Raw genomic sequence first — 24531 nt, forward strand, 5'->3', positions numbered from 1 at the left:
CTTTTCAGATTTTTTGAACATTACTCTCCAAGGACTCCATGTTCCTGCCAACTCATTCCCAGAATATGACATTTCATCTGATACCATTGTGCCTTTGGAAGAGCCATCTCCTGCAGTACTCTTTTCTGAGAAATTACTTTTTATTTACTTTATGTTTCAGATTTATTTTTCTATATGGGTGCATATGTATGTATGTTTGTATATACATACACACGTATGTGTGTGTATTTGTGTGTGTGTGTACGTATGTGAGTGTTCCTTTTTTTCCTCTTTGTGTCCACAGTGCCTAGCATAGTGACTGGGATAAGACGTACTTAATAAATGCTTAACTGGATGGATGGATGGATGGATGGATGGATGGATGGATGGATGGATAAGGAAGTATCCTGTAGTATGTGTGTCTGGGCAGATATGCTATCAGTTAATGAGTTACTGAGCAAATCACTCTTATGTTAAACATTCAAATGAAATAATTGAATATTATTACCAAAAGAGATATCAATTATACAGAGGTTCTTTGGATTTTTAGAGTTTGAAGAGACCTTAAAATCATCCAGTTAAACCTTATAATTTTATTTATGAGGAAACAGATTCAGAACAGAGAAATACCTTAATATGATTCTAGTTTGTGACAGAGCCAGGTCTAGGACCCAGACCTATTATTAGTCTAATATTTTAAGACTGTTACACTATGATGACTTATCAGTGATGACACTGATGACACTGAACTCAGCAATTTTAGAAATTATACAATTTACCTTCAAAGATGGGTGAAATTTCCTGCACTTTGACACTGAATGTAGTAGCTTATTTTGGTAAAGAAATATATTTAAAGTACCTCAGTATGCCTATAGTTTTCAGAGTTTTTTTTCATGAGAATAAATTAAAACTATGAGTGAAAAATGCTTAACCTGAATTTCATATTCTGGATACCAGCCCAACCTATTACCAATATTATAAGGATTTCTCTTACAAGGGAGTAGCTACTCTATTATTTGCCTTAAGATAATCATTTGCATGTTCAGAATTAATTAATAAATTGATATTTTTTTCTCAACTTATTACTGAACCATTGAAGGGTATGATCCATCTAGTTAGTCAAAATTAATGATTCCTGACCTTTAAGCTTTCCCACAACTAGAAGTAAAGGTTGATGGATTCAAAAATTCATTAACTAAAGCAGGAATGGATAAGCTGACAAAGAGGAGCTTTGTTTCAATCTTGCATTTCAAATGCATGCTCCTTCATCTATGGCAGAGGAATTTTGAATTAAGATTCCAAAACATTGTAGTGCAACTACCATGGTGGCTTACATTTTATATCAGCCTTTAATTAAATTAATTCAATCATTTATTATGTCTGCACACAACAATGCTTACCAAGAAATCTGGAAATGGATTTTTAATTGATAAAAAACAAACTATCAGATAAAGTCAAACAAATAAAAATTGGAGCCCACATAGAAATCATATAAACTGATACCCTAATATCACAGATGAAGAAATCTGGGTTCAAGGAAGTTAAACAAATTGCTCAAGAACAAAAGTGGGACACCAAGAACGGCCTTCAGGTCTTTTGACTCCTTTCCCTTTTTCTCCCATAGGAGAGCATTTTGTGAAGCTTACTCAATAGACATTCAGCAGTTGTGTATATATAGCTTAAGTAAATATTATTGATAGTACTGATTTAAAAAATTGGGGGTCTTTGTTTCCTATTGGCTCCCCAGGAGTAAAGACCTGTACTCTAATTCTAGCTCTCACATTAATTTCATTGTTGAGCTTAGAAAAGTCAATTTCACCCTTACCAATCTCAGCTTCATCATGTATAAAATTAAGACAAAGGAATAAACTAGCTCCCTTTGTAATTTCTCATTTATAATCAGACTACTTAATATAATGATCATAATAGCTAACATTTATATAGTATATAGTATGTTCCATGAACTGGACTAAGTTCTTTACAATTATTATCTCATTCAATCCTTACAACAACATTATGAGGTAGTTACAATTATAAATCCCATTTTACAGATGAAGAAAGTGAGGCAAATAGATATTAAGTGATGCAACCAGGGTTGCACAGCTAGTAAAATCTGAGGTAAAATTTGAATTAAAGTCTTCTTGACTTCAGGTCAGTTGTTCTACCCACTATACCTCTTAACTGCCTAGGGTAATTTATATTTTCTGTGATTCTAAGCTATGTTTTTAGATTGGTATTAAGAATCAATGTTATCTTAAAAGCAGAAGTGTATTTCAGATCTGCAATTTCATCTCTATTTGTTTTTCCTCCCACATTTTCTATTAGGATTATTGGAACTTTTAGCTCATTTTTCCAGACTACACATAACTTACAATGTCTGGTCAAACAAAGCTTGTGAAGTTTTTTTTTAATAAAAATATTTTTGTTCCCACTCCTACCTCCTTTAAAATGAATAGGCTTAAGCAATATGTTTGCAGCAAATGGAGACAATCCATGACAATTTCTAAATGTAAATTATTTAGGAAGAAGTTATAATAATAGTTGATATTTGGGTGGGGTCCATCATTTTTGGTGTTCCTTCTGCTGTACAGATTCCCAACTCATTTATGTTTCTCAATCTGTTGTTAATACACTACCATATATCCTCTATAGAGAAACTATCTGTTGTTGTGGAGGTTTTACTCTAGGTGTTTTAACACTTTGTGGAGACCACTGTAAAAGGTAAATCCATTGCTGCTTCTCTGACTACATAAATGGTTCACCTCCTTTTCCAACTATATATTTGTTGTTGTTTTCTCTTTTAGTCGTGTCTGACTCTTCATGATCCCATTTGAAGTTTTCTTGGCAAAGATATTGAAGTGGTTTGCCTTTTTTTTTTTCTCCAGCTCATTTTACAGATGAGGAAACTAAAGTAAACAGGGTTATGTAACTTGCCCAGGGTCACAGAGCTAGTAAGTGTGTGAGGCCAGATTTGAACTCCAGAAGAGGAGTCTTATTGACTCAAGCACTCTATCCATTAGCTGCCTAACCATATACTTCTTGGGTTATTATCTGCTCTTTTGAACAATTAATTCTTAGTAGTATCCTAGATTCTACTTACATGCAACTTTCCATTGCTCTTCAGGTCATCTACAATTTTGACTCTTTGGAAATCAGGGTTCCATGATTTGGAGTCATTAGCTGGAATCACCAAGATATTACTGTTTTCTTTTGTTTTTAAATGGAATTTATGGAATTAGGGAATAGCTTGGTGTCATAGATGACCTGGGAAATAGCTAACTCTCAGACGCAATCCTATATGATTTCCTTCTCCTATTGAATCCTAGATTTCACTCACTGGCTGTCTGAAGAAATCGCGTGAAGGTATATGTAATGGATATGCCTGATCCTGATCCACACAGTCCCCCCACTGATTTCTTAATACTCTCTACACATTTTGTTTATTTACTAATTTATGTATTTGTGGCTGATAGTACCATCCCCCTTACTAATTTAGTTATCATAGTTTTGAACATGATGAGCTTAATATATCTATGGGACTTTCAGTCTGAGGTGTTTATGTTCATCCTTCGTTGCTGAAGAAGACCAGGCCATCAGAGAAATAATGACATGACTTGCACTTGACTTTGTTTGAGTGAGGGAGGGTTGTGCAGGTCACCAGTCTCACTTCTCCTCCAGAGTCATCTGAATCCAGAGACCAGATATTTTATCAGGATGACTAGAGATGACCAGAATGCACTGGGAGACCTTGGGCCCTTTAGGCCAAAGTCTTTGCAGGTATTCACTTAAGGCAAGGCAACACCCATTCATTGAATAGGTCTGTTTAAGAAGTAGCCAGGGCATGGCCCCTTTAATGAGACCAAGAAAAGGAAGACATCAGGCTGGGTGGGAAAGAGCAACAGTTACAACTGATAATCACTCTATAGGTAGGAAGGTTCAGAAGAGCTATGAGGCTGGGGCCCATTGGCATTCTAGCTTCAGAGTGCAGTAGGTTTAAGGTTTTGAGAAAGGACAGGAGAGGGGAGGAGAGAAAAAGACAGGAGAGGAGAGGAGAGAAAAAGACAGGAGAGGAGAGGAGAGGAAAGGAAAGGAGTCAGAAAAACCCAAGTCAACTGGGCATCTTTTGGCCATTCAAATTTACCTTCCTTTGGAGAGGAGAAGGAAAGGGAGGGGGGGGGGGCAGACAGGAGAGGAGGAGTTGAGTTACCCAGCTAGCTGGATCCCCATTCAGCCAGCTGTGTCTACTCACAGGATTGTGTTTGTCCTTCATTGCCAAAGAAGACCATGCATCAGTATCTCAAATTCCTAATCCTTAGTGATTACCCTTCCCTTGAACTCATTTTTTAATCAATCATTAAACATTTATTAAGTAACTGCAAAGGGCCAAGAACTTTGTTAAGCATTGGGTATACAAAAAAAAAATGAAAGGCAAAAAACAGTCCCTTACCTCAAGGAGCTTAGAATTTAATGGGAGAGACAATTAGCATTCACCTGCAAACTACTGTACTATAGGCTTTCTTGTACTATTTAATTTTTGTCTGACTACAATTAATGTGTGAGCAACCTGTGCAGGTCCCTTCTTAATATAATCCTTTTGACAGGGACCTCCAACTTCTTTGAATAATCCAGTGTTGGGGGCGGAGCCAAGATGGCAGAGTAGAAAGACACACATACACATAGCTCCGAACCCACAACCCACAGAACGGCTAGAGGGGACCAACTCACGGTGAATTCTGCACCCAGAGACCACGGAATATTGGAGTGAGGGAGATTTCTGTTCCGGAGAGACCTGCAAACCTCTCGCGGGGGGTCCTTCGCGCTGCAGACTGGGCGCCAGGACTGGGAGCAGAGGGCAGCCCTGCAGCGGCCGCGACACCATGAGGAAAAGATCCCAGCGGGCTACGGGGATGGGATCTCCAGCGGCCATATGGGTCCCTCCACCCACAGAGGGACCTGCAAACCTCTCGCAAAAGGTCCGTCACGCTGCAGACGCAGAGCCCAGCCCAGACCTGCGGCGGCCAGGGCTCCGAGAGGTACAGATCCGAGTAGGCTTCAGGGACGGGATCTCCAGTGGTGGCACAAGCCCCTCCACCCACAGGTGACGGGGTCGGTGAGAGAGTCTCTTTGGCGGGTCGAGAGGGGAGTGGGGTGCCCCCATGGCTCAGGCCCCCCCGGGAGATTGAAGCTGAGAGGTGGCTGCAGACAGGGGCTCCCCAAGCGGGCGGGAGCCTGGATCCATTGTGGAAGGTCTGTACATAAACCCCTTGAGGGAACTGAGCCTGAGAGGCGGCCCTGCCCTGACCTGACCACCTGAACTTAATTCTCACACTGAATAACAGCCCTGCCCCCGCCAAAAGCCCTAAGGCGGGAAGCAGCATTTGAATCTCAGTCCCCAAACACTGGCTGGGAGGACCAGGAGGCGAGGTGAGTGTGAGGAGAATATTCAGAGGTCAAGTCACTGGCTGGGGAGAATGCCCAGAAAAGGGAAAAGAAATAAAACTATTGAAGGCTACTTTCTTGGAGAACAGACATTTCCTCCCTTCCTTTCTGATGAGGAAGAACAATGCTTACCATCAGGCAAAGACACAGAAATCAAGGATTCTGTGTCCCAGCCCACCCAATGGGCTCAGGCCATGGAAGAGCTCAAAAAGAATTTTGAAAATCAAGTTAGAGAGGTGGAGGAAAAACTGGGAAGAGAAATGAGAGGGATGAAAGAGAAGCATAAAAGCAGATCAGCTCCCTGCTAAAGGAGAATCAAAAAAATGTTGAAGAAATTAACACCTTGAAAACTAGCCTAACTCAATTGGCAAAAGAGGTTCAAAAAGCCAATGAGGAGAAGAATGCTTTCAAAAGCAGAATTAGCCAAATGGAAAAGGAGATTCAAAAGCTCACTGAAGAAAATAGTTCTTTCAAAACTAGAATGGCACAGATGGAGGCTAAGGACTTTGTGAGAAAGACAGATATCACAGAACATAGCGAGAAGATTGGAAAAATGGAAGATAATGTGAAATATCTTATTGGAAAAACAACTGACCTGGAAAATAGATTCAGGAGAGACAATGTAAAAATTCTGGGACTACCTGAAAACCATGATCAAAAGAAGAGCCTAGACATCATCTTCCATGAAATAATCAAGGAAAACTGCCCTGAGATTCTAGAACCAGAGGGCAAAATAAATATTCAAGGAATCCACAGAACACCGCTTGAAAGAGATCCAAAAAGAGAAACTCCTAGGAACATTGTGGCCAAATTCCAGAATTCCCAGGTGAAAGAGAAAATATTGCAAGCAGCTAGAAAGAAAGAATTCAAGTATTGTGGAAATACAATCAGGATAACACAAGATCTAGCAGCTTCTACATTAAGGGATCGAAGGGAATGGAATAGGATATTCCAGAAGTCAAAGGAACTAGGACTAAAACCAAGAATCACCTACCCAGCAAAACTGAGTATAATACTTCAGGAGAAAAAATGGTCTTTCAATGAAATAGAGGATTTTCAAATTTTCTTGATGAAAAGACCAGAGCTGAAAAGAAAATTTGACTTTCAAACACAAGAATGAAGAGAACCATGAAAAGGTGAACAGCAAAGAGAAGTCATAAGGTACTTACTAAAGTTGAACTGTTTACATTCCTACATGGAAAGACAATATTTGTAACTCTTGAAACATTTCAGTATCTGGGTACTGGGTGGGAGTACACACACACACATGCACACACACACACACACATACATAGAGACAGAGTGCACAGAGTGAATTGAAGAGGATGGGATCATATCTTAAAAAAAAAATGAAATCAAGCAGTGAGAGAGAAATATTGGGAGGAGAAAGGGAAAAATTGAATGGGGCAAATTATCTCTCATAAAAGAGGCAAGCAAAAGACTTATTAGCAGAGGGATAAAGAGGGGAGGTGAGAGAAAAACATGAGGTCTACTCTCATCACATTCCACTAAAGGAAAGAATAAAATACACACTCATTTTGATAGGAAAACCTATCTCACAATACAGGAGAGTGGGGGACAAGGGCACAAGCAGGGTGGGGGGGAGGATAGAGGGGAGGGCATGGGGAGGAGAATGCAATCCGAGGTCGACACTCATGGGGAGGGAAAGGATCATAAGAGAATAGAAGTAATGGGAGACAGGATAGGATGGAGGGAAATATAGTTAGTCCTATACAACACAACTAGTATGGAAATCATTTGCAAAACTACGCAGATTTGGCCTATATTGAATTGCTTGTCTTCCAAAGGGAAGGGGTGGAGAGGGAGGGAGCTAAAGAAGTTGGAACTCAAAGTGTTAGGATCAACTGTAATGTTCTTACCACTAGGAAATAAGAAATACAGGTTAAGGGGTAAAGAAAGCTATCTGGCCCTACAGGACAAAAGAGAAGACGGAGACAAGGGCAGAGAGGGAGGATAGAAGAGAGAGCAGATTGGTCACAGGGGCAATTAGAATGCTTGGGGTTGGTTGGGGAGGGGATAAAAGGGGAGAAAATTTGTAACCCAAAATTTTGTGAAAATAAATGTTAAAAGTTAAATTAAAAAAAAAAAGAATAATCCAGCCTTTATCACTTACCTGCCTTACACAGAGTACAGAGGGTTACTGTTCTTGTTGGTCATAATACTTCATCATAAACATCAGAGAGGTTAATTTGGTGGGAATCTTCTTTATAAAGAGGCAGCCTTGGAGCTAGCAAGATCTGTATTCCTCTAAGATATACTAGCTGGGTGACCCTGTACAAGTCACTGAACCATTCAGTACAATAGGCAACTCCCTACAACTATGAGTGGCAAAGAAGATACTGATGAGGGAGTTTCCTCACCAATGTGTTCCCTAAACCAACAAAAACATAGGTCTACTCTCTATCCACTTTTATGGAAGTATATAATAATAATGATAATGATAATAATAATGCATAGTTATAATTTTATGGAATTTTTCAATAAGAAGAATAAAGGAAAATAGTATGGTGAAAATGTTATTCAGTAAAAGACCAAAACACTAACTCATTCACACTTACTATCCTCTAATCTAAAAATTTCCCACACTGATTTGAAATTGCTTAAGTCAAATAACCTTTTGACTTAAGTATGTAATCCACATGAGTTAACTTTACAGAACTTAAAGATATATTTATTTATTTGTTTGTTTACTTAATCAATTTTGGCTTCTTTTATAGGGTCTACAATACTTTGGGAGTTTTGGGACCTTTTTCTTTCACAGCAGTCTTATTCTTTCTTTCCTTTTGGAATTATAGAGCAATCATATCCACTTAAATCATTCCATGTAACACTTGGGACAATTTTTGGGTTTGAACTTAATTCATAGGTGATCTGATGATTCACGAGGATAATGGCACAAAGAAGCACCTTGCCAAACTGCAAGGTTACACTCAAAGGAAGCCATGATCTCATTGATTTGGAAGTTTCCTCCAACAATGGAGACTGTAAACAATCCATGACTGCCCCTCTTGTGTTAACTGTTATTAAACTTTTCACCAAAGTTGGCCATAACAGTTTCATCCAATCCACTGGGAGTCCTTCTCACTTTATCTTGGCATTGCAACAAAACTAATGGAACATACTGGCCTTCTACTTTTCATCTCATTCTTGCCGCAAGACCAGACCATTTTCTCTTTCTATCATACAATTTCTTGACAATGTGCTTTCCAGCTTTTCCTCATGTGCTATATATTGTAGCCTACTTACATCTACTGTAAACTTCCCCATTGCCTTCTGGGTGAAATTTGTCTTGAGTTCTCCAGAGGAAGTTGTGAAGTTATAGTTTTCAAATGAGCATAAAACCAAGAACATGATATTTATTCACATTCTCTTGGAATACTGATTCATCACCCATTACTTCCCAATATAGTATGAGATAATCTGAGATCTTTGTTTCATGCCCCAACATGTACTGATTGGTTTGTTTTCTACTACATCATAGCTTTAAATAAAATGATTCCTAATTATGTATTCTTGTTGTTGTTTAGGTGTTTTTCAGTTGTGCCCATCAGTTGTGCCCAACTCTTTGGGGTTTTCTTGGCAAAGACCCTGGAGGGGTTTACCATTTGCTTCTCCAGTTTATTTTACAGAAAATGAAATTGAGGTAAACAGGATTAAGTGACTTGCTCAGGATCACACAGATAGTAGGTGTCTGGGGCCAGATTTGAACACAGGAAGTGGAGTCTTCCTGACTTCCTATCCACTGTGCCACCTAGCTGCCAAAGTATGTATTAAGTTGTATTTTTTTTTAGAGGGGAATTTTCTTAAAACACAAAGGAAGGCAGTAAAGGGGAGATAATTAGAAAGGGAAGAAGAAAACCAGGAGGGAAGACTACCCACATCTCATATTAAAGGAAGTAGCTTTTACACATTTGGGCATATTTGTTTTTCTTTCTTCCATTGAATTTGTTCCAAACTTTTCCTTTTCTGGTGTGTTTCTTCTCATCTTCAGGGATTTACTCAAATAACATTCTAGGCATCAACATGCCCTATGTACAAAATTCTCCCATCCAAGTGAGGTCCTTTTGTGATTTTTTAAAAGAAAGCTATTGTGAGATATAAGATGTTTACACTGTTAGGAGGTTGATGGAGGTCAACTGTCTAAGGTTACTCTTAGTTCAACTTCTGTGTAAACTGTTGATGTCATTATGGGGAGCCTACCCTCTAGGATACAATATATTTGATAAATATATGACACAAAATACAGCACATAATAAGATTTGACCTTGTACATGGATAATTTTTTCCAACAAGTAACAGATTTAGCATGCATAAATGTGAGAGCACCAACCAGGCAACAGGAAAAACAATCTCTTTGTATGACAATGTCACTAACTAAGTTCATGTGTACTCTGAGCTTCAAAGCTAAGTTCTTCTCAGAGAACATTCTTGAGCTATAACAACTATTGAACTTCTGCTGAGTTTCTAAGAAAACACCTCAAAATGATCTTGCAGCTGTTGGATGTTGCTGTCTCTACTGACACTTCCCATATCAAGGCAGTTATTGCCTCTGCATATTGCCGGGCTTCGTCAGTGCCAAAGAATGAATGAATCATACATAGGGTTTAGGGAAAGGAAGTTGAGTTTATGCCCATACAACACCAGATGCTGAAAAAAACAAAACAACATTAATTCTTCATTTGGGTAGAAAATGTTCATTGGCATTCTACCAAGTTTATGATGCTGTTAACCTGTTGATCCCTTCTAAAATATTAGGCTTTGCATCTAAAGATAAATCAAGCGACTATAATTCATTTGTCAGAACTGTCATATGAATTAGAGGGAAAACCAGGTTAGAGTGATGATAGTTCTTAGCTTACCTGTAGGAATGGAATGTACAATCATCTTCCATGCTACCACACCGCTTTCAGGTTAATTCCTACTCCAGCACTTAGCACAGTACTTGGCATATTCTAGATGGTTACTATAGGCTAGATGACTGACTTACCAAAAGAATTTAGCTGAGAAATAAAGAGCCTAGAAAATGTATCAAGATTCTGGTGCCTTTGTTTTTTGAGGGCCAGATGACAAGGTGATACCCAACCTAGCCAGTGTCCACTCTACCATCCCACACTGCCTCTTTATTTGAGGCTTGGAAGGACCAAGTGACTTAAATAACTGATCCACAATCTTACCATCATACTGCTGCAGATAGAGCTAGGATTAGAACTCAATCGACCTGATTTCTAATCCACTCTTTTCTCCTATACCACATCATTATAAATCTATTCACACATGCTTACTACTCTCAGTCACTGTCCAAACTCTGGGTCTGCTTGTACCTTCACTTGCATCCCTTTGGCACTCTCAATACCTTGCTCCATAAGTCTTTATGGTGGGAGAACACTGAGCCTCCAGAGCATACTAAAATTCAGGGGCTTAAAGTATCAGCAGAGTTTGCTATTCTCAGCTTAACGCCAGTACTGATGATCTCACTGATCCCACACACTAAGCCTTACCCTCCAGGGCACATTCAGAAATAGCCACAAATCCTCATATGGACTCACAGTCTTGCTATCTTCACTCTCTGGATAACACCACCACTCTCTATCAACTCAATCCATTTGACCACAATTTTTACTCCCAATTTGCAATCCACTCTCTGCCTACGTAGGATCATTGAGTCACAGATATAAGAGTAGGAAGGTACCTTAGCTGCCAGTAAATCTCACACCACTTCGTTTTGCAGATAAGGAAACAGAGACACAAAGAGGTTAAGAGACTTGCCCAGGGACACTCTGCTTATAAGTATCTGAGGAAAAGATGTGACCCCAGGTAATCCTGACTCTGGGTCCACTGCCCTGTCCAGGCCATTACATATCCCACCTTTTAAAAAAAATATTCATAAGCTGGATATTGCAATATAATGACAAAAAACACAGGCTTCAAGAGAAACTTTAATACTTTTTATCTAGGTTATTATTTATGATAGCTATCTGGCCTTCCAAGCACTACTTTGTACCTATCAATTTCCCATATTCTTACAGTATCTCCTTTTCATTATTCCCCTTCTCCAAATCACTATCCCATGTAAAAAGCTAAATCTAGAGCTACCAGGGAGGGAATTCTGTCTACTTTCCTTGGTATAACCTTTATAATGTTTGTTTTGTTTTTTTTTTTTTAAAGACAGCATGTTGTGCCTTTGGGGGAATTAAATTCTAATTTGGGAATTTAAAAGCATTCCCATTTTCATGGCATGCATATGGTGCAGTAAACTTATTTTCTCCAATCTCATTTCATCTTATAATTTACAATTTACCTCTTACAACTTCTAAGCTGCTCCATTTTTTTCCCTGGTGTTTCTTTCTCTGCTTTTCAATCAGAAAGTATTTTTCTTCCTTTAGAGTCTAATTATTTCTGTAAACCTTTTTTAGGTCACACCATGGAAATATCCCAGCATCCCCTACAGATAACTAAAGCTTTTTAAATTGCTGGTAATTCCCCATTAACTAACTCTGTCCCTTAATTCAGTCACTCTTTAATGTGAAGTCACCTATGAATTCCTCTGTCTAACATTTGGCACCCTTTCCAACCTTGGCTCTTCCTGCTTTCTTACATATTACTTACCTCCCCAAACTCCACAGTCCCTCCACAGTGGCTTTCTTGCTCTTCCTGATTCAAACATATTTCATCTTCGTCTCCTTGCCTTTGAGCTGGTTGTACCTTATGGCTGGAATGCTCTCTCCTCACCCTCTGTCTCTTGGGTTCTGTTTTCCTCTTAAACTCAGGCTAAATTCTATGTTCTATATGACATTTTTCTTGACTCTCAGCCTTTCTCCAATTATTACTGCTTTTCAACCAAAAACTACTCCTATTCATCTTGTGTATAAATACATATGCGTATATTGTCTCCTCTAAAAAAAGTAAGCTACTTGAGGTCAGACACTATTACTTCTTTCTATCTTTGTATTTCTAGTACTCAGAACAGTGCCTGGGACATCAAAAGTACTTAACAACCCTGGACTGATGTAACTGTGGATTGATTATAGTTGGAAACAAAATGTCACTGAAAGTACCTGAGCACCTGAAAATTACCAATATACATGTTACCTAACAAACTCATACCTAGAAATATGGATCTTGGATGTATATTTATGTGTATCTGTTTGTTATGTAAGTGTGCATGTATGCATGTGTGTGTGTGTGTGTGTACATGTATCCTCACAAAAGGCTGGTCGCATATAATGGCAGCAGGCAGTTGGGTGGCAAGGGAGCACAAAGTTGCTAATTGTGGATAGGCAAGGTACTTATTAGCAAATGAACTCCAGCAACTGATTTGTCATTGGAAAGTCTAAATGTATTTAACCAATTGCATTCCTCAAATAGTTTTTATTTTATTTTATTTTTCAGGTTTCCAGGTTAGCTTTTAAAAGGCATATTCTCTCCCTGTTCTTCTGAACACTGTAATGTTGAGATATGTTTGCTATTCCTTTAAAATGAAAAACAATTTCATATTTCTGACTAGGCATAAGCTGATTGTCAGTAGTTAAGAGGCCAGAGGTTAGAGTGAAATGAATGCTGAATGTTGAATCAGAGGTGTCAGAGGTCTTGAATACAAATGCTAACTCTGGGTCTCTCCATATCTTTTACTAGATGAAATTTTTACTCAGCTTCTTTTGGCCCAAATTCCTTATCTTTAAAATGAAGAGATTTCACCAAATGATCTATAAAGAACTCTCGAGGTCTGAATCTATGATCCAATGAATTGTTCTACTGTCTAGGATTTAAAAAAAAATATTAAACTTGGCAGAATATCAAGCTTCTTAGATTTGTTAATCAGTATGTATGATCAGTACAAGTAATGGACCACAAATCATATACAAAAACATTATTTCATTTTCCCCATAAAAATAATATTTGGATATCTATTCCATATAGTTTTAAAACTGTAAGGAAACATTCAATATTATCAAAAAATTATACCTCTGAAATCATAACACAATCACATACTAGGAAAAACACATTTAGAAATTTACCTTTGTATGAGAGTTTGAGTCTTGGAATATTTTGCTTGGAGGTTCCAATGACTGGAAGTAACACCACAATTATACTTAGCATCACAAAGGCATGCAGGGGGTGTAAATCTTGGCTTCCACACTTTTCTCTTTGATCCTTTTTGGCATTCATGGCTAAAAAGTTTCGCCTCTTGGACAATACTAATTTAATCTGAGAAGAAAGAAAAAATAGAACACAATTGTTTTGTTTGATCTAGGCACAGCAATGAGTCTAATGTAACTATTTTCAAAGAAAATAAGGTGAAGTTATCATGATTGGTCCAAAGATAAAGAATAAGTCATTTTTCCAGATTTCAATGTGATTAAAATATATTTAGATAAGCATTTTTTCCAAGGTGTTTACTCATATATTGCCTCATTTCATCTGTATAAGATCTTTGAAAGAGAAAATGACACAAAGCCCAGAACTGACTTTATGCATGGATGAAATAGGTGATTGTGTTTGAGACTGACTTCTTTGGGTTATGTCAGCAATACTCTGCCTATTTGTACTTTTCCAAAATGGATATAAGGCAGTCAGTTGACACAGTGGAAAGAGCCATGGACTTAGAATCATGATGATTCTTCTTCCCGAGTTCAAAACTGGACTTACTAGCTGTGCATATGTCACACATATACAAGTCATTTATCCCTGTTTGCCTCATCTGTAAAATAAACTGGAGAAGGGAATGGCAAACCACTCCAGTATTTTTGCCAAGAAAACGCCAAATGAGGCCACAAAGAGCAAGACATGACTGAATGATTGAACAACAACAAAAATGCACATGAACCTGGGAGCATAATATCTGAAGTTACTTGTGGGCTTTACTGTGAATTATTTTAGGCAATTACAACGCTAACTAGTTAGTATTTATAGGGTACATTAAAGTTTGTAATGAATTTTGCAATTATTATCTCAATTGATCCTTGCAACAATCCCAGAAGGTCTGGGTACTCTAAGTACCTCTATTTTATGCATAAGGAAACTAAGGCAGACTGGAGCTTGGCACTTGGTACTGAGTAAGGAAGACCTGAGTTCAGATTTGGCAAAAGGCACTTACTAGCTGTGTGACCCTGGGCCAGTGTAGTGCCCATGTGATATTCACAGCCCCTACTGCAGTCACATTCTGAACTGTGAAATACAATAGATTCTCCACATGGAAGACAGAACCAAAAGATTTAATCAGACACCATAAAGCCAAATCCTTCATAGTAACAAAAATCTGGACACAGAAACAATGCAGAGAACACACCATCCCCAGGCCTTCTCCCTGCTCAGCTCCATTAAACTAATCACAGACAGGTCCCTTTAAACAAAATGCCCTTCTTTCACTCTCAGCCAGCTGCTGCCTGCCTGCATCCTGCATTTCTGACTGCTCTCTCACTCACTTCCTCTCAGCTCTGCTCTAGCCCCACCTCTTCCTGCTCCACCCTTTCTCTTCCACCCATTCAGCAAACTCCTCCCACCACAGGCTCCAGGTGACTCAGACTCCTGTGACTCAGGCTTCCATGTGACCAGGCAGGCCACCTGCACCTATTCATGAATATGAAAGATCTCTCTATTTTAAATTACCATTACAGTTACTCTGTCTCTGTTTCCTTATCTGTAAAATGGTGGGGAAATAGCATCTACTTCCCAGGGTTGTTGGGAGAATCAAATGAGAAAAAATATTATGAAATGCTTAGCACATAGTAAGTGTTATACAAATGTCAGCTGTTAGTAATAGTAATGGTGTCCAAGGCTGGATTTGAATCCAGGTCTTCTTGATTGCTGGCCCAGAGTTTTAACCACTACACCACCTAGATGTCTAAAAAGTTAGCATTATTGCCATAAAAGAGTGTTTATGTAAGAGGAAAAACTGAAAGTGGAAAAAAGCAAGAAGAGAAGATCAGTTTTGTTTAATTTTCATTTCTGGAGGAAGGGGTGTTTTTTGGACTCTGGTAATAGTAGTCATTATAGAGCAGAATTCAGGGACAGATCTATCTTGTAATTAATCTAAAGGAGTTTAGTTGGTCTTCAAAATTCATCTTAAGACATTTGATGCAGTGAAAAGAGCACTAGATTGGGTACTCAAAGGATATCTATGTTCAGATCCTTTCTCAGGTACTTACTGTCTATGTGATCTTAGACAAATTCTTTCAACTTTTTAAGAAACTATTAAGTTTCCTCATCTACAAAAACTTTTAAATCGGGGATTTGAACAAGACAGCTCTTAAGTTCCCTTCCTACTTCAAATATGGAAAATTATTGTCTACTGCTTTAAACTTAAAAAACACATATTATGGTAAGATTTTTTTTGTGCCCTCATACAAATGGGGAAACTAACAAGGTGTCTCATTGTCACATAAATTACTGATGAGGTCAGGAAAAGAAAACAGGTATGCCCTCTCATCCTGGTACTCCTCACAATACTGAGGTGACAATCCTTTCTTTCAGATCCACTATATGTGTGTGACCTTAGGAAATTTACTGTCAATTTCCTGGTCTGTAAAATAAGGGAGCTCTACCACATGGGTTCTAAAGTCCCTTCTAGTTCCACATCTAGGTAAATGTTATTGCATAAATTGATTCACAGCACAGCCCTCTGACTATGCTGACAGTTCAGATCACCTTTTTTTGCACTGATTGCATCAATTCATCTCCCTGGATGGGGAAGGAAAAGGCAGGAAGGACTGGGAAAACCACAGAGTGTACCCCCTGAAAATATTTATAAGGTGAAATTAAATGAATATAAAGGTTACTATGGAAATAGAGTAGACCAGGGTTCATCTTCAGAGGAAGATACTGAAGCTAAAGAAAAAAGCCAATAAAATCAAATGTTCACCTGCCCTGCCAAAAAAAAAAAATTCATAAAAGAACTCAAAAAAGACTTGAAAAATCAAATAAAAGAGATTGAGAGGAAAAAAAGAACAATTCAACAAAACCTAGAAGATTATGAAAAGAAAGTCACTTAACTGTAAAAGAAGATCCAGAATCTTGAGGAAGAAAACAACACCTTAAAAACTAGAATTGGACAAAGGGAAGCCAATTATGTTTTAAAAGACCAAGAAATAACAAAACACAATTTAAAAAAAAATGAAGAAAATAGAAGGGAATGTAAAATATCTCATAAGAAAAGCTGATTTGGAGAACAGATCAAGAAGAGAAAAGCATAAAAATAAATGCAGTCTCTGAAAGCTATGATCAAAAAAGGAATCTTGATACAATAATACAAGAAATAATAAAAGAAAACTGCCCTGAAATTTTAGAATGAGAGATAAAAGTAGAAATAGAAAAAATCTACCAATCACCACCTGAAAGAGATCCCAGGATGAAAATCTACAGGAATATCACAGCCAAATTCGGAAATCTCTAGGTTAAGGAAAAAAAAAATATTATAAGCAACAACAACCACCACAATAACAAAACAAAACAAAAATACCATGGAATGACAAGTAGAATTACACAAGACCTAGCAGCTGTTGCACTAAAAGACTGCAGGTCTTAGGACACTATATATCAAAGGAAAAAGAACTGGAGTTGCAGCCAAAAATACTATGCGTAGCAAAGTTAAATATAATTCTGAATGAAAAAAGGATATTTGATGAATTGATAGACTTAAAGATTTTGTCAAAAAAAGATCAGAACTTAATAGAAAATTTGATATATAAGTTACAGGAGAAATATAAGTAAACATCACGGACCATTTACAAGGGATTTAAAAAAGACAAATTGTTCACTTTTTGTACGTGGCAATGTAAACCATATGCCTAAAACTGTCATTAGTAATTGGGCAGTTTGAAAGAAAGATTGGCATATGAACAGTAGAATGTGATGTGATCTTAAAAAGCAAAATTGTGTAGGAAAAAGTAAAATGAGTAATTATCTCATACAAGTGAGAAAGGAAAGGAAGAATTGATATAGAGGAATCAGAACGCGGAGGAGGGCTGGTGATACTGGAACTCTACTCAAATCAGTTCTGGGTTAAAGAAAGAACAGCAAATATTTAGAAGGGTATAAAAGTCCTCTAAATTTATAAAGAAATGAGGGTAAGAAAATAGAATGTTCAGAAGGGTTTATAGATTAAAATTAAAGAGAAAGTGGAAGGAGAGAAAAGGGAGGGACTCAGAGGGGTGGGTTAAGGAACTGGAAGGCAAGGTAGTAAGTAGAAGTAAATTAGAGGAGTGAGGAGGGATAAGGTAAACAGGGTGAGAAAGATAGTTATGAAAAATATTTAGGAGAAAAATACACAACAAGTCATTACTTAGTAACTTAGAACATGAATAGGACAAATTAACCCATAAAATGCAAATACATTTTAAAATGCAGATTAAAAATTTGAATTCAATAATATGTTGCTTTCAGGAAACATAAAAATGAGATATACACAAAGATAAAATAAAGGGAAGGAGTAGAGTTTGGTATGTAAAAAAGCGGGGTTAAAACAGATTTAATCAATAGTAAAAAACAGAGAAACTACACTATGTGTCAGCAATGTTATTCAGTATTGTTTTAAACCATTTAAAATATCTAGACAGTATAAAATACCTGAACATATACCTGCCAGAACAGGCACAGGAACTATATGCACATAAACATAAAATACTTTTTATACAAATAAACTCAGGTCTAAATAATTGAAGTTATTTGTCCTGGGTAAGTAAAGTCAAAATAATCTTTATAATGACAACTTGACATAGCTAATCTATTTATTCTATGTCATCCCAATTAAATTGCTAAAAAAATTACTGTTAGAATAAAAAAAATAATAAAATTCATTGGAAGAACAAAAGATCGGGAACTTCAAAGAAAACTGGGGGGTGGAGGAGAAGATATAAAGAAAGATTCGGCAGTGTCAGACCTTAAACTCCATTAAAAGGTGAGAGTACTGTTGAAGGATAAAAAGGACAATTTCAATTATTTTAAATTAAAAACTTCCTGTTTAAAATCTATGTAGTCAAGAACAAAAGGAATGCAGAAAATTGGGGCAAATTTTCTCTCAGACAAACTCTCAGATTGGGTTGGAATATAGTTGTGTGGTAGGAAATTATGACCTGGTTGAATGAGAAAAAACATGGAAAGACTTGGAGTTATGAAGGTTTATCCATCTTTAGAGAAACAGATGATAGGAGGAAATAAGCATATTACAGTCTTACATATATGTGTATGTATGTATATGATTATAGATATCTATGTGTGTGTGTTTGTGTGTGTGTCTATTCATGTTTAATTGTAGCCTCCTTTGAGTGGTGGGGGGAGGGGAAAAATAAAGTGAAAAGTAGACAACAAAGAACAAAGAAAACCAATAAGGAAGGAAAAAAAAGCTGGGCAGCTTTGAAAACAAGGTAAAGTGTTTATTATATAGATTTTCTTGAAATGCAAATTTATTGTTTTATACTGAATGTTCTCTTATGGTTTGCTATGTACAAGGCATTATTTTTTATTTTCTTATTTTGTATTTAAGTAAAAAATTAAAACAAATTTAGAGAAAAATGAATATAAAGAACAAATTTGAATAGGAAACTAATAGCTTCATAGGAAGATGAGGATGTGGATGGGGAGAAGAGGATCGACTTGGTCTTGTTGCTGTGCTGATAAGGGAGGAGGAGTGTCTTCACATCCTAATTCACATCCTAATTTGTTTTTAAACAACAATCACTTTCTTCAGTTCCAGCTAGCTGGTTTCTAAAAGCTCTTGGTGGCTAAAGAAGTGTGAACCTCATCCCACTAATAAAAATTCTGGGAACAGGGTAATAGTTACAGCTTGCCATGGCCTGGAAATGACTTTAATATTCATCTATAAATCTTGCACAAATATATTTAGCACTTTCTTTGAACATGTTTGTTCATTATTAATCAAGAGTACATTCCAGCAGTGATTCTTAAATGATTTATGAAGCAAAAATGAAAATATATAGCATCCATATTAATTTTTAAAGACCCATCAAGAATGAATGCTCAAGGGAAGCAAACACATGGGTTGACAAAATGCTTCAGGGATAATGACCATACAGACCCTGAATTTAATACTCTGTGAATTTAATACTCTTGAGATAGGTATCATTCTTCTGGAGTCCTTCCTTAGCCTGCTTGCTTCCTAGGCCAGAAAACATATGGGAAGGTAAATTGGTCCTGAATTTCCAAGCTTTTCCAGAGGATCCAAGATCAATTCTAACCCCTCTTGCATAACCCTCTCCTCAAAACCTCCATGGGGTAGGGTGAGAAAGTGTTGAGGAGGTGAAGCAGAGCTAAGCAGACCTGGCAGTCTTTGAGAAGTCTAAGATTAGCCAAGTTGGTGACCTCCCAGAAGAAAGGCAGCCTTGTGCAAAACCCAATCCCAAATACAGTGGAGTGTTCTAAATCCCTGATGTTGCCCTGGAGTGTGGTAAACTACAGCACAGCCAAGAGATTACTGGAATATAGACAAACATTGTTCATAGACGTGGTTGGTATTAGTTGAACCACACTAGAAAACTTAGCACATCTGTTCATGAAGCAACATATAGTATTTAAGCGGAAAAAAAAGTTATGAACAGCAAGGAACTGAGAGGATCCTATCTTAGAATGATCTCTCTATTCATCTATCTATTCTATCAAAGTTTAGAGAGAGTAGTAGGGAGGACTGCACCAATGATTTCACTAGTTCAGAGAATTACTGATAATAATGATAACCAACATTTGCTAAGTACTTACTATGGAACAGGCACATGTTAAGGACGTTACAGTTATTAAGTCATTTGATCTTCACAACCCTGGGAGAAAGGTATTATTATTCCCCATTTACAGATAAGAAAACTGAGGTAAACAGAGGTTAAGTAATTTACTCTGGGTCACAAAGTTAGTAGCCTGGGGCTAGATTTGAATTCAGATCTTTCTCACTCCAGGCTAGGCCCTCTATCCACTGCACTACTTAGCAGTGAGAAAACTCTCTCTACTAAAGCAGATCAGCCCTGAACCTTATAGCCTTGGAGAAGTTAAGTGTTAAGAAGTTAATTCATGACCATATAGCAGTTTATGCCAGTTAACCCAGATCTTCCCCAACACTGAGGGGTTAAATGTCTTGCCCTGGATCATGCACAGTATATGTTAGACATAGGACTTGAACCCAGATCTTCCCAGGTCTTTATTATTTTAATAATTGAGCTTTCATCTCTTACTCAACCCTTAGTCATTGAATGGGTGTGACCTCAGACAGAGTCCTGGGAAAAACCTCACTTAGAAATGCCAAGGTCACCCCCACTGCCCCGTAGGCCATTGCCAGTTCTCTTGACTTCTGTCTTGCCACTGGATCTCAATGACTGGAAGAGAGAGGGAGGCTGATAACTTTGTTCAGCTCTGCCCTACTCATATTCAAATAACGTGCAAGTCAAGATATCACCCTCATGACGTCACTGGTCCTCTTCAAGAATGAAGGACTACCGCCACCACCAACAATTGAGCCCTATGGTATATGTGAATCAATATAAGTCTGTAAATTCAAATCAAGTGAGTTTGAATAAGTTCTTAAAGAGAATGTGTCTGTGAATTAAACACAAAATATCTTGCTTGTATTATATCTTTTTACTTGGAGACTTTTTCTTAAAGTCATGGCAATATTACATTTATAATCATTTCAACCTGTTTTTTGTGTATGACAATTATTAGGTTAATTTTTTTGAACCAGTTAATAGACATTTATTAAGTGCTAGGTGCTAGGACAAGGACAAAAAGGTAAAATTGTCCCTGTCCTCAAAGGGCTCATATCCTAGCACACAATAAGCATCTATTTAAGGGATATTTGACTAATGGACAAATTATATAATTGCATACCAATACATGTGTCTATGTGTATACAGATGTGTACATATATATGTTTGTGTACATATCTACATACAGAGAGAGACAGACAGAAAGAGAATATCATATTTCCCATTACTTTTCATTTTAATGTCAAAGGCTTACTTTTTTTCCACAAGTGAAAAAAATAGGGCACTAGTACTATGGTTTTTTTTTAATCTCACATTTAAGAAATTTAATATTTCCTTCAAATAAGATGCATGCCTTTGGTAGTATAATCTGTGTCTGTTTAGTTCTCAGCTACCATCATTCTGAAAGTTAATCAAATGGTGATTCAATTAATTTGAATCTATATGTTAATGCAAACAACAACAACATTCAATTTGACTCAACTTAATCCAGCAAACATTTTATTAAATGTTAGTCTCTGGGAATTTAAAAAAAAAATAATGAAACAGTCCTGTCCCCAAGAAGCCTACATCCTACTTCCTTCAAAGTAATTTTACTGGACATTTCAGTAGGCTTCTTTTATCATTCCTTCAAGTATATGTAGAAATCCAGGACTCCCTATCACACCAAATAATCTCATTTTCATTTAGCAAAAGTGTTAATATTCCTTAAGGACAAACAGATGCCTAGCAATTACTGATCAATTAATTAATCCTAATGATTAAATGATAAGAGATTCTGAAAGATCTCTTTTGTGACAGAGCAGTGTCAATTCATTTATAACGATTATCATACAAGATAACTTGAAGGACTATAGTCTATAACTGACATTTACTCAACTTGTGATAATCAGGACTAGTCTCACTCATCAGTAGAGTGAACAAGTTCTACTTCAGTGGTATGATTTGAAAGCTTATAGAAATTTGCAGTCCTCCCATGCCCCTAAATCCTTCCTCAATCCCTTTTCTTCAATATCTAAGATTCCTATCATGAGAAATCAAATCATTTGGATTTCCTGTTTCTAGAAAGATTTGGTCAAAATCTAAACACTCTTGGGAAGGTTCACATTAAATTATTGCTACTATTGACATCTTAGTAGAAATTAGCTTTACAAGATCCTTTTCAAGTTAACCAGAAGCAAGACAGTGATTTTGACAATAAGGAGTGTGAAGAATGATAAGAGGAGAGAGAAAGAAATTCAGAACACAGGGAAATTCTCTGAGGAGCAGAGGTCTCTAGGGAGACATAAAAGGCAAAATGGGGATGGATGGTTGATGGAGGTGAATAGAAGAGAAGCAAAGGAAATGTGCCTGCCTCACAATTTAAACTATGCCTGCCTCATAATTTTGTCTAGGGTTGGCTATGACCATAAATATAAAAGAAATTGATTAAGATTATGTTGTCATCCAAAATTTTATTCCATTGGTCATGCCCACATTCATCAGTGTATAGAGATTCATCTCATTTCCTCCCATGATGACTGTATCACTATGTTAAGAGAACATCAAAATTTCTAAAAATTGGTAGCAGCAGATATTCTATATATCTCATGCTGCTCATTCCATGTTATACAATATTCATCTGTGTACACACACATAAAAGCAAAAGCAAAAAAGAAAATTCCATGTGTTCATTTTATTAGCAAAAATAACCTTAGAACTGGACATTTCCTGGTAATTAATGGCTCACTGAGGTTAATGGCCCTTGGTTGTGCATTGGGCTATCTCCTCCTCCTAACTGGTCATTAATTCCTAAGACATGCCCTGTGCCTCCATCATCATAAGTTAGGAAGATTAATGTCTTGGTACTCAATGAACAGTAGTCATACTGTTTAGTGTAACCCAACTCATTAATATCGCTAAATATGTTAAAATGAAAGAACTGCTTACTTTACCAGGATGACATGCCTGATAAGTGCCCACACAGGCTGAAACATGGTCAAACGGGAAATCTTAATTGCCAGAAACCTTTTTTAAAAAATCTATTTTGCCTCCATAAAACAGCCATTCTATAGTCTTCTTTGCTCAGAATTCTTTGATTTTCCTTCCAAGGGATTAATTCAATCCTTGGAGTCCAAGTGTGGATCTTTTAATTTGAGATAATTTATGGATGAGATGACTTGCCAGGAACTTCTCCATTAATCTATTGATATGTTGCCATCTTCTATAGAGGGTGTGTGCCTCTAGCATCTGGGAGGAATTATATAGGAAAGTAGGTGTGATTTAACTAAAAGTGGGTGGATTTAGTGAATTGCATAGGTTATACTACATGCTACTGTCTGTAACAAGTTAGTCCTGGAGCCAATTAGCCAAATGTAATTCATTCCAGATGTTCACTGGAAAAAACAGCACTCTAGGGGATCTTCAGATGTAGAGCCAATAGGGAATTTTCTGATTATGAGAGGCTTTTACACACTGTTTCACTAAATCAGAGATCTAAATGCATACTCTCACACTTGAAGAGACCATGTGCGTTTTTTCCCCATGGAAAACAAGTTTAAAAAAATATGAAATAGATGGTAATTTACCTGCCAATATTACATTTTCAGCTCTAATGGGTATACAATACTATTAATAAACTACATGAATATATATAATTAGGTTGAAAAAACTGATATGTGGAAAAAATAATCTAGTGATTAATGAATTTCTCTGTTCTAATTAAGGAGATCTGAGACTATTCTACCCCTCTGGAAGGCCAAACCAGAATAAGAAAATTCTGGTCTAGAAGATGTTTTGGTCAGTAGATGATTCATTTTAAATATGCCTGTATTCCTTTGTACTCCAATCAGTTAAAAGAATTCACTCAACCTCAGGAGACTTCAAGAGTCTCCCCCTCCGTCCTTACCCAGTAGGTTAAATTGACCAAGTGTCTGGACTAATTGGGGCTGACACGTTAAGTTAGCTGCTCTTGCTCAATGCATCAACAGCAATATAGAGACAGTCCTTAAAGTATTAGGGAACAGGATATTTTTCCACAAACAAGCCATAGAACCATGGCCAACTAATGATCATGCATCAGTCATATGAGAAATGCTAATACAAAAAAAAAAGGCCATAAAAACAATAATTGGCAAATGGGAAAAGAAAAGAAAAATAAAGTACTTTCATCTTTCAGAAAGCTGGAGGACAACACATATAACCATCAAATCTTCTGTCATTTGGCTGACATGGAACAACACAAAAACAAAATGCCTGATATCTGAGACTGTAGTATACATTTCATAAGGTTAAAAAATAAGAATTTAACAGTCCATAATAAGATTTACAAATATGGTGAGTCATGCAAATAGAAGAGCTAGGGCTTTTTGTTCTCCTGTTATGAGCTTGTCATAGGATTTCAGAGCTGGAAGCA

At 37.1% G+C, this 24531-nt stretch overlaps 1 protein-coding gene across 1 annotated transcript in view; it reads right to left on the minus strand.

Moving 5' to 3' along the window:
* SEMA3D (semaphorin 3D) overlaps window positions 1-24531 on the minus strand; it is a 244030-nt gene that overhangs the window by 133890 nt on the left and 85609 nt on the right. Inside the window, exon 2 of the mRNA XM_072653228.1 lies at window positions 13455-13644. Within this exon, the coding sequence (XP_072509329.1) occupies window positions 13455-13605 (151 nt within the window). The 5' untranslated portion in view covers window positions 13606-13644. The remainder of the gene's footprint in view (window positions 1-13454; window positions 13645-24531) is intronic.

The sequence above is a fragment of the Notamacropus eugenii genome, chromosome 3 (genome assembly GCF_028372415.1).
Source record: "Notamacropus eugenii isolate mMacEug1 chromosome 3, mMacEug1.pri_v2, whole genome shotgun sequence".
Lineage (NCBI taxonomy): Eukaryota > Metazoa > Chordata > Mammalia > Diprotodontia > Macropodidae > Notamacropus > Notamacropus eugenii.